The 10,968-nt window shown below is 43.4% G+C and overlaps 1 protein-coding gene and 1 long non-coding RNA gene across 2 annotated transcripts; one reads left to right on the top strand and one right to left on the bottom strand.

The window, feature by feature from the left end:
* Positions 1-195: 195 nt before the first annotated feature.
* On the top strand, positions 196-2,355 carry LOC115394176 (uncharacterized). The gene is made up of 3 exons (XR_003932031.1): positions 196-271; positions 388-424; positions 812-2,355. It is a non-coding gene; the product is annotated as an uncharacterized LOC115394176 (long non-coding RNA).
* Positions 2,356-3,462: 1,107 nt separating this feature from the next.
* LOC115394160 (serine/threonine-protein kinase greatwall-like) lies at positions 3,463-8,795 on the bottom strand. The gene is made up of 12 exons (XM_030099393.1): positions 8,628-8,795; positions 8,417-8,554; positions 8,197-8,336; positions 7,752-7,840; positions 7,555-7,661; positions 7,304-7,463; positions 7,060-7,214; positions 5,835-6,896; positions 5,538-5,679; positions 4,340-4,453; positions 4,168-4,269; positions 3,463-3,983 (listed from the first exon to the last, which is right to left on the bottom strand). The coding sequence occupies exons 1-12, from the start codon at positions 8,793-8,795 to the stop codon at positions 3,826-3,828; spliced, it is 2,535 nt and encodes an 844-aa protein (XP_029955253.1). The 3' UTR covers positions 3,463-3,825.
* Between the last annotated feature and the right edge of the window lie 2,173 nt (positions 8,796-10,968).

Below are 10,968 nucleotides of genomic sequence, written 5' to 3'. Positions count from 1 at the left end.
ACCTTCTCCTGTTAATCTGAATATGGAACTGTTGCTGGTTCAGATCGGTCTTTTTCAGAACTATTACTAAAAGAAAGATCTCCTCCTCACCCCCCTCAGTCTTTTCCTGTTGGTAGAGCAGAAACTATTTCAACACTAAAGACTCTCAGTCATGTCATACTGTACACCTTAGTGTGATTTTCTCTTTGCTCCACACAGGACGTGTTCCTTTGATGATTGCCGTTTCAGTGAGCATCAGCTTTGTGTTCATCTTCCTGCTTTTCTCTGTCTGGTCAGTACCTTGAACTAAAACATGTGACAGCAGCAGCTGTGTATTAATGCTGGTTTGACCTCAGTCTGGACTTCTTCCCACTTCATGGATATTTTCACTTTCCTGATGTCTTTCAGGTGGTTTAAGAAGCGTCGGCGCCCACAACAGACTCAGGTCGGTACATTTCACAACACGTGGTTCGACTGTACTCTTAGATTATATGAACCAGACATACACCAGTCAGCCAAAACATTATGACCAGGTGGCTAATATCAATGTTTTACTGCTAAAGCTGTTCAGACCTGTCAAGACATGAACTCCAATAGATCACATGATATTGTTCTGTGGCCTCTGGCTCTACGTGATGTGTTTCTATTTTTCACTCAACAAGAAACATTTCCCACTGTAAATGTATATCAAGAACTTTGAATATAATTCACTTCATTCTTTTCCAATTCAATGTTCCTTATTTGCTGGCTGACAGTGAACAGAAGCTGTTCTTCAGCACTGACCTGGACGATCTCGTTCACCTCAGTTTCCTTTCAATCACTTCTTCAACAGACTCAAGCAGCAGAGCAGTTTTCCAGCCACATGGCGGCAGATGAAGCAGAGAAGGACGTCAGCGGCGACGAGGGCCTTCAATACGAGCACGTCAGCTTCTCAAAGCGGAGAGATGGAGCTTTGACCGTGTCAGTGCAGGACAACAGACAGCAGGAGGAGACCGTGTACGCACAGGTCAAAGTTCACGGGCAAGAAAGTCAGTCAAGTCAAGTTGCTAACGGCCCCGAGGATCTGAACGCTAAAGTCAAGAGAAACTAAGTGTTTCTTCACCCTCCACACCCTGCAGATTAAATCATGACAGGAGAACTTCTCACCACATGAGGCTGAGAGCAGGAGTCTGTTTACTGTATAAAGACAGAAGCAACGGTCACAAAATAGAGAAGTATTTTTTTGTGACCTCCACCCTGCTACAAGTGTAGAATTTGTACACATTCTGTTTGAAGTTTGTTCCGTTCAGTCATTTCTTCACTCACCTCATCAGCAGGTTCCAGGTCTGACCACCAAACAGGAAGAAGGAGGTCCTTCATCCTTTCATGGGGAATTGAGTGGAGCGTACCTGTATGGCAGAGATGAGAGGGAACTATATAATATTGTTGGATTCTTGTTCATTGATGACTCTGTTGAAACTGTAAGATGGTGATGAGTAGCTGCTTTGTGAATTTGTATCTTTGTTCCATTGATGGTCACATGGGAGGGGCAGCAGGGACATCAACAGGTCTCCTGCACACAGAACTAAACCTGAGGAAACAGAGCTAACCACTGCGCCACTGTGCCTCAGCACACTTTACAGCGATATGTTTAAAGTCCTTTTTTTCTCATTTATTTCTGTTTGTAAATCATGTTTGCTTTTCTGCCATATTTGATGTTCTTTTCTATTTATTCTGTGTGAAGCAACATTGTAAAACAATGAAGAATTTCTATTCTTTCTTTATCTTTGCAACATATGTATTGGGAAATGTCACATTTTTTGTGACAATAAATTGCAATAATAGCAAATTGTATGAATCTGATGTTAACATTTTTCCAAATTATGGTAAAATAAACAAAATGCAAATGAAAAATTTCACCTAAAGTCTGACAAAAAATACGTTTATGGAAAATTTACTATTGATGTTCAATTATGGGGAAGAAGTTAAACTTTTTATGACTATCCGAAGAAAGGCTTAATAATCTCAGTCGCATTTCATTATTGGTCCAGAATCTCTCATAGTGTGTGTGTGTGTGTGTGTGTGTGTGTGTGTGTGTAAACATCACTGGGAATCATGCAGTTTAAAAGTTGCATAGTTCTGCTTTAAACTGCAGAAATTCGGTGTCGGTGGAGGATCCCCCTGTGAGCAGAGAGGAAAGTTGATGAAATACGAGGCGGACGCCACCGGATGGGAGCAGAAGCACCAGAACCGCTGGTCAGACTTTTCCATTACTGTACCGTTTAGCTGATCTTTTCACCATGAAGTGAAAACGTGAAGAAACTGTGTATAAAAGCAGCTTTTATAAAATCTACATCTGTCATGTAAAATCCACACAGGATGATTTCAAAGCTGGAGCTGTGAGGATCGTTTATTCCTCAGAGTAAATATATTTGTCAATAAATACAGTAAATTTCTCATTAGTCGTGTTTGTATGGTTGTTTTTTTTGTGTACCTTTATTTGAACAATAATATGAAGACTCTGCAGCATCCAATTATATTTTTTTATCAATCCATGATTATTTCAGAAATGTCAAACTAAATATATGTGTTATATGTGTATTCCTATGCAAACATATGTATTTCTAGATAGGTGTGTGTACATAAGATGTATTTAATAGGTGTATATTTATATTCATAAAATGTTAGATTTATGTATTTTCAGATAGAGCTGAGGTTAAATCCGTTTCTTCTTTCATTTTCTTTGAGTTTTACACAGTAATTACTGTCATGGCTGAATATTGTAAGTTATATCTCTTTGCATATATAAAAAAAACTGTGTTCTCGCCCTTCCTGGGTGGTACGTCCTTCAAGCCCGGGTCCTCTCCCAGAGGCCTGGGAGCTGGAGGGTTCTGCAGGATCTCAGCTGTTCTGTGCTCGGTTGCTGTGGTTGGCTGAACTGAGTATCTGCCATCAGGTTTAGTTTCTATTACCAGCGACAAACTTCTTTGATTTAATATCACATATGACGGGACAATAATACATATACAAATGTTTATGCTGGTTCAGACGTTACATTTAATAGTGGTATGATTTATAACACTGAAATATGACTGACACTCTGGAAATCTGCTGTTTTCTCTGATCTCTCAGCTGTGAACACCTCTGATGTTTTCTCTTTGACTCTTAATCAGACGTCTCTCTTTCACACGTTGAAAGCTCATCCTGCAACCCTGCTTTAGCCCACAAGCCACACATTTGACACACCTGCCCTCAAAGCATTCAGAAGATCACTGAACTCTGAAAAATGAACATTATTAACAACACTCGTGTGGTGTCACCAAATGGAAAAATAAATTGAAACATACAATAATCATGTTACAAACACATTTTATTTGTATTTTTCTTTTCTCTTACAGTCAAAACATACAAACTAAACTAGTAGTGTGGGACGACAGGAAAGACGTGACATCAAAACTAGGAACAAAAGCAACAGAAAAACAGAAAAAAAAACATTTTTGGGATAATATCAAGTCTTTTAAAAATATTGAGATAAACTAACTAGCAAGATATACAAATGAAAAAATGTCATTTGCCTTGTATATATTAGTTGGTGTTCTCTTCAGAAGCATTGCAACACTCAGCAGCAGTGTGTGACAATGAGAGGAAAGAGGAAACGCACACATTTCAAATCTATTTCATCAAGAAGAAACAAACCGTATCTTTAATGAAGCCGATGTTAGCAGTCCATGCTCGTAACTAAGTGTCTCTTACAACTGGTGATTGCACATGTATAAAATGGTTTAAAAAGAGACCAAACATTCAAGAATCCCCATTAATGCAGTGTATTGTGAAGGAAAGTGACGGCGAGGTCAGGCTGAGCTGCGTTCACAGGCTGAAGCCGGACACGGCGATGTGCTGCGCGCTGTTTCGGGCGTCGAAGTACGAGGTGTCCGTTTCGTCCTCCGGCTGCGGTATGAACGGCATCGCCTGGTTCTGCAGGTTGTCCCAGTCCAGGCCGTCAAACAGGGGGTGGCGCTTCAGCTCTGGTGGAGGGAAAACACACCTCGCATTAACACAGCGGAAGAACGTCTTGGTTTTCTTATTCTTCTTCTAACAGAGTAGGGTAAACTCGACTGGAACAGCTGATCTTTTGAAAAAGTAGACAATTTATTGCCGATGAGCATTATTTATTATTTATTTGTGTCTGAAACTGAATGAGGCCCTCACCCTTTAGTCCCGCCCGCTTGGTCATGTCCATGGTCAGAAGGATTTCAATGGCGTTCCTGGCGTTAGCAGACAGCTCCTCTTCCCCCTCGGGCCAGGGGATATCTGAAACGATTCATACAGTCTTTGTTCTCTCTGCTGACCCCCGTGTGTGTGCGTGACGTCTGGTTCTCACCTCTGTTGAGGATATTCTGGAAGACCAGCTGAGGCGTCTCGTCGTTGAACGGCGGCACGCCGGTGAGGAACTCGAAGAGGCAGACGCCGAGCGCCCACCAGTCCACCATGCAGTCTGGCAGCGTGCCAGGGGAAAGAAAGAGGAAGAGTCACATTTTCTTGAGGTTTTGAAGACGTCCCTGTGTGCTTCCTGTTAGAGTGAGAGCCCACTGTATGCACTGCGGTGGCAGAAGCAGGTGCTGGCGTTAAGCTGGGGGCCGAGGGAAGGAGATGAACTCATTCTACACATCAGCATTCATACTGGAAGGAAAGCTGCACTTCTTATCACACAGCTTCATTCATGTCACAGAATCAGCGCTCATGAATTCAAGCAGCAATCCAGTGGAAATGTCACCCCCGGGGCATTAAAGCGTTATCACCAGCCGGTCAAGATAGCTGTTATTAGACCACATTTAGTGTGTCAGCGGCTGAACATGAAAAGTGATGCAGGCTCAACGTCCAGACACCCATTAGAGTCCAAAATGTTTCAGCTTGAACGGCTCTGATTCTCCAGCTGCTGTTAGCCCTGTCACAGGACATGCCTGGACTAAAAGGTGGGATTTGAACCTTTTAAAAGTTTTTATTATCTGAGGAACTCATACATGTTACTGGAGCGAGCTCTTCTTGTCGCAGAGGTGTTTATTCAGCTGATACGGTTAAACCAGTTCAGTTGCACTGCAGACTTGGATAGTTTCCACACAGGATCTCTGTCCAGCCATAACAGAAACTCAAACCCGGGCCACCCGACATCGAAGCTTGAAGACTTAACCTGACGCCCCGTTATTAGTATGGTAATCCAACAAACTCACACATGAACCCAGTCAGACAGCGTCACTGCTTCATAGTCCAGGCCCCAGACTGGAAACACCTGATTGGCAATGACAGACTCAAACCTCCATCCCTTTCCCGCCAATCAGGCCTGTTCACCAATGCAAAGGGGGGGGGGAATGGTGGTGGGAGGGGGAATCAGCTCCTCTAGCATGATTAGCAGGCTGGGTGAACATGCGAACTGGCTTTGATAAACTTACCGCACTGACCCATACCTGAAACTAAAGGAAGACGCCTGTCACATGAGCCGCAGGGCCAAACATGACAGCTCTTCATCAAAACGGTGCATCATGGTCATTTGTGGGACTCTTCCTCTCTCTCTCATTTCTTACCGTGGGGTATTCCCAGAAGAAGTTCTGGAGCCAAGTAGTCCGGGGTTCCCAGGATGGGAGCGCCCTCGACAGGCTGCGCCCCCCTCCGTACACTCTTCGGGGTCCTGAACGGGGTCTGAGAGGTCGACATGGGCTGAGGAGTCTGGTGAGGGAGATGAAAATGAGGATAGATGTTAAAAAATCAATGAATTAATCAAGTCCATCCATATTTTAGTAGCAACTCCTGATCAGAAATGAAGCCCGAGACACTGGACGTCTGAAACCGCCACTCTAAAACGATGTCAGTGTTTCTCCCACCTGACAGAGGGACGCGCTGGAGCCGGATCGTCGCTGCACTGGCGTTACAGTCCCAGACACCGAATGATGAGAAGCTGCTGCGGACGTGTCCATCCCGTCCAAAGAGCCCAGGCTGAGTCGAGAGACCCCGGACAGGTTAGAGCGGTTAATGGAGCTGCAGTAGCTGCGGAACGCAACCACGTTCCGCGGCTTGAGGAAGGCGGGGGAGTGCGCCAAGCCGCCGGAGACTTCATCGTGGAGCCGGTTGAAAAAGAAACCCTGAGATTCTGCTCTCTTCCCGAAAAGGCCGAGTTTGGGTGTCTGGTTGAAGGCAGCAGACGGGGTCTGAGGTGGCAGTTCGATCATGGATGAGTCTCCATCCTCCTGCTGCTTCTCATATGAGGCTGAAATACTGGCTGTGAAAGGATTCGACTGCTGAGCTGAGTCAAAAGTGAGCGATATCTCGTGCGCTGACCCGTCAGAGTCCAGACTCAGGCTCCTGCAGACGTCGATGTCCCCGGGAGGAGGTGAAAAGTCTTTACCTGCACTCTCAAACACGTCCTCGGCGGGCTCCTCCAGCTCACAGAACAGACTTTTAGCTACTTCTATCGGGCTGGATCGCTTCGGAACCGGATCCTCGCCTTCCCCAACCGTGTCGGCCGAGGCAGTAAAGTTGTCTATCTGGACGGTGGAGAACGCTCCAGTCAGACCCGTGTGGAACCTCGCCGGTTCCTCTGGAATCTCACAGCCTCTCTTGTAGTCCGCGTCCCTCTTTTTGGCTCGTCTCTCCACAGGCTCGGGACTTCTTTCTACATCTGAAAATGTTCTTTTGACTGATGAGGGGACTGCAGGTTGACGGCCATGTCTCATTGAAACAGACAAATCCTCCTGAACTGTGGGAACAGAGACAGGTTTTCTGCTATGAGAGCCATTTGCTGTGAGGCGGTCTGATCTCAACGGGTTGCTTGACCTCTTCGCAGAGAGGCCAGAGGTGTCCGAAGCTGTAGGGACACGGTCCCGCTCCGGGTCTTTGGATTCAGACGGTCTGTTCTGCTTTTGATCATTGATGTGTTCATTTTCTTTCTGCAGAGAAAAACAAAAATGATTGGAAACATCATAACGAGTAAAGCGCCGAGGTAAAAATATGCAGACATTACAAAATAAATTCAAACTGAGGCTGTTGTGGAAACTCCAAGCAAAGTCAACATTACTGATACGGTGGATCATTAGGCTCAGGGTCACTGACCTCGTCACCCTCCCCCTCCCACATCGGACTGATGCAGCCCTCCATGTCGGTGGTGCTGCCTGCACTCATCGTCTCAAGCCTCTTTCTGCTCTGCAGCAAGGATTTAGTCAGATTTTTGGACGAATGATGCGGCCCGAGTGCAACACTGTTTGGTCCTGTGACAACACAGACAGCCGCAAAGTTAAACAAGTTTTTTTTCTTTCTAAATCAACATGACAATTTTTCAATATCCAACATGACATACCTAACTTCCAAGGATAGCAGCGTGGAGAATACAGCTGCTCTTTTGACTTCACCATGGGAGAGCCAAGCGAGTTATTCTTCTGTTTGATCTTACTGCAGGACATGGGGCTGGACACAGCAGATGCACTGCAGTGACGCTTCGCTTCTCCCGAAGGTGTATTCTGTATGATTTAATGAAAGGACAGAGTCACAGTCACATTCAAACTAGATGCAGAGTCCCTGATTTGGGTATGATGACTTCAGATCACTTACAAATCCAAGGGAGCTGATGAGGGAGAGGACTTGGCCTGGCGTGCGGAAATAATCCTTCTTTGGTTTGGCCAAGGATGGAGTTGTGAGAATATCCATTAAACTCAGTTCTGATACAGATAAATTCAGAAATATTAATTAAGTACCACCAGCGGCGATGGAACAGCTTTTTTTTCTATAAAGCTGGTAGGACTTCTTACCTCGATCAAGCTTAACTTTTGAAAGGCCAAAGTCTGTGAGTTTGATGTGACCTTCGTTGGATATGAGCATGTTGTCTGGTTTTAGATCCCTAAAACAAATAATGACACAACACATGCCGATCACTCTGTTACACACAGTGGACAAATAACCCGAAGAAATATCCAAGTATATGGATGGACTGAAAAACCAAAGATTCAACAACTTTGAGGGGAATAATGTGAGGAATGAATTAAAAATAAAATAAGAAAGATGGACGATGACATAGTTCAGGTTTTCTAACTTGTAAAGACCAAACCGCATTTATTTCAGACCCTGGGTTTTTGTCTGGTTGCAGTCAACAGAGTGTGACCACTCAGCATTATTATTAATGTTTAACAACAACTGAAGACTGTCTCTGTTTGTCATGTAATGGACAGGAGAAGAAGCCTGATGGTGTCAGAGTACCTGTGGATGATACCGTGCCGGTGAAGGTAGTCCAAAGCTTGGGCGACCTCAGAAATGAATTTCACGGCCATGACCTGATCGAAATATCCGTAAATGTGAAGAAGAGATTTGACATCCCCTCCAATGAGGTACTCCATGACCTGTACACAGCAGGAAATACACATCCGTAAATAAAAACCTGTATAATAAAATAAAAACATCTGTTTGTTGCAGGATCTACCAGATAGATTTTCGTGGCTGTCTGAAGAGAGTAAAACAGGTGAACCACGAAGGGACTTTTGCTCAGAGCGAGTGCGTCTCTCTCTGCCTTCATCTGGCCCGTCATGTTCTTATCGACCATGTCGGCTTTCTTCATCACCTGAAGGGTAAAAACAACAGAATCAGCGCTGTTCTGGAAGGCTTAAAGCCCGCATGAAGTTGAACTGACTCACTTTGACAGCATAGAGACGCGCATTGCTCTTCTTCCGAGCCAGGTAGACCTTCCCGAAAGCTCCGCGGCTGATCGGCTTCAACACCGTGAAATCCTCGATGGAGGGCGGCTTCGGGACTTCCACAGACCTCTCGTTCGTCCCCGAGCCGCGGTTCTCCTCCACATCCATTTCCTGCTGCTTAGAATGGCCGTGAAATGCCTCTTTCTGAAGGTAAAAGCGGTCACATGATAATAAAAACAGGCAACAACGGGTTTGTTTTGAAATTTGAATTCTCCGCTTCACCAGGGGTCCTCCGACGCCACGACCTCAGTGCAGGCGTCCAACGAACTGCCTGAGCAAAAATCACAAAATAGATTTGAAAGTGTTGTTAAATTTGGTATTTATTTTAAGTCAGTTTTTACGGTGGACCAGTGACTAAATCAAATCCAAGTTTGTTCATTTGAGAAAAACAAATGTGATTGAAAACCTTATATTTGAAACTAAATGCTCAAGCCGTGATCTTGAATTTTTAAAAAATTTTGAAAATGAAAAACACTGACCAGTGTTTTTCATTTGTCTAACACTAACCCTAAAACACACTAAATGAGAGCAAGTGTATGAAAACTTTTTTCAACTTAAATATAATTTTGATTCAGCTCTGGAATTCTTTTGATAAAATCATTTTATTTTCATTCATAAAGACCTTTTTTAAATTTACGGGTTTTTTTCAGGTGCAGGTATGTGCTGTTTTCAGTTTTTTTTTTTTTAAATCAAATTCAAATCTTGTTTTCGACTTTAGAATTTTAAAACTTTCTTTGACCCTGTTCTGGCGTGGGGGGCGTGGCATCGACCGAGATGGGCGTGGCTTTTTGAATGGCAGCATAGTGAAGAGAGCTCCTGAACCCCCATGTAGTTTAACCGAGTTAGCTCATTGCAAATTCCATCTTTGTGCTGTTTCCTGGTGCTTTTATTTCACTTTCATGCATGAACTTTAAGCTATATTTGCAATTTTGCTTTGACCCCATGGCTACATTGCAGTCATTAAAAGCTGAGGGCATCACTGCTGATCTTGACTTTGTAAATACTGCTCTCTAGTGGTCAATCTGAGTCATTGATGAAAAAGGTACTGCACAATCATACATGTTAATCTTTCCTAGCATTGCAAGCTGATTTTGGTTGAATTTTGTTTCTGTAATTCATGTTTTCATCGAGATGAAGGACTGGAGGAATGAAGGCACTGTGGAGCCATTTTGGCCTGCTAATGCCGGATACCCCAAAAAATGCTCAAAATCGCACCACGCTTCATTTTTCCTCTAAATTTGGTGAGGTTTCATTGAAGTTTAGACCCAAAAATCCACTTTATCCCATAATAAATAATCCCTACAGACAATGCGGAGGACACCATAACGATAGCATAGCTTTAAAATTATATACACAGACGTGAGTTATTAAAAATGCATGTAGTGTAAATATAAACACACACACTTTGTGTATATATATTTATCCCTGCACATTCGGCGGTTTTATTTTACCACATTTCAGCCTGCAAATTAACTCAAAGGTACAACAGCTATATATCCAAACACAAAATTGCCAAATCCTGACTAATCGGCGCCAAATATGTCTTTAAATTTAATCGGAGACTTTATTTGCAGGCTGATTCCCAAAAATTTAATGTAGAAATGATTCTGAGATTGTTGTGATGTGCTGAGATTCTCCCATTAAGCACAAGCGTAGGTACAAAAGAACAACACTGTGGGTTCCCTTTTATTCTTAAAAATTTATGTACAAGTGTGACTGATTTATTTTTTTTTTTCAATGTACATTCAATATAGAAAGTTTATATACGTAATATTACATTGAACATTTCACAAATTGCACTAGTCTTTCACATAGATTTATAATCAGAGTCAAAGTCATTCGTCATGTCAGCTGAAGCTCATGTTCCGGTGTGGTTATTATTCACTTATAAATATTCTAGTGCTTTTTGCATTCTGGAAGGGAGAATTACTTTAAAAAAAAAAAAAAAAAAAAGAGAGAGAGGGAAAAGACAGGAGACTGAACGAGACCAGAGGAAAGAGGCTGAACATGAGATGAGCGTGTGTGTCTCATTTTGGATCAGATCAGACGAGAGGCGGGCATCAGTATGAGGGCTAAAGTGACGTTTGTCATCCTGGTTAACAGCTTTTCATTTTCTGAGGGGTGAGTAGGTCCTGTGTGCGGATGCGTCACAAACCGGCCTCGGTCAGAAGAGCCGTGGGGTGAAATTCGGCCAATCAGGACAAGAACAATAAGAAAGCGGATTAGAGAAGATTTACCAGTAATGAGCCTCAGTCCCCAAGAAAGAAAAACAGTAAAAAAT

The sequence above is a fragment of the Salarias fasciatus genome, chromosome 9 (genome assembly GCF_902148845.1).
Source record: "Salarias fasciatus chromosome 9, fSalaFa1.1, whole genome shotgun sequence".
Classification (NCBI taxonomy): domain Eukaryota; kingdom Metazoa; phylum Chordata; class Actinopteri; order Blenniiformes; family Blenniidae; genus Salarias; species Salarias fasciatus.
The sequence above is the reverse complement of the archived record's forward strand: the minus strand, read 5'-3'. Positions and strand labels throughout refer to the sequence as shown.

Excerpts from the sequence above, each read along its gene's own strand:
- LOC115394160 (XM_030099393.1), bottom strand. The coding sequence starts at position 8,795 with ATGGATGTGGAGGAGAACCGCGGCTCGGGGACGAACGAGAGGTCTGTG. Across the intron at positions 8,337-8,416 it reads CAGCCACGAAAATCTATCTG|GTCATGGAGTACCTCATTGG; the intron begins GTAGATCCTGCA and ends TGCTGTGTACAG. Across the intron at positions 7,464-7,554 it reads TCATCAGCTCCCTTGGATTT|AATACACCTTCGGGAGAAGC; the intron begins GTAAGTGATCTG and ends TAAATCATACAG.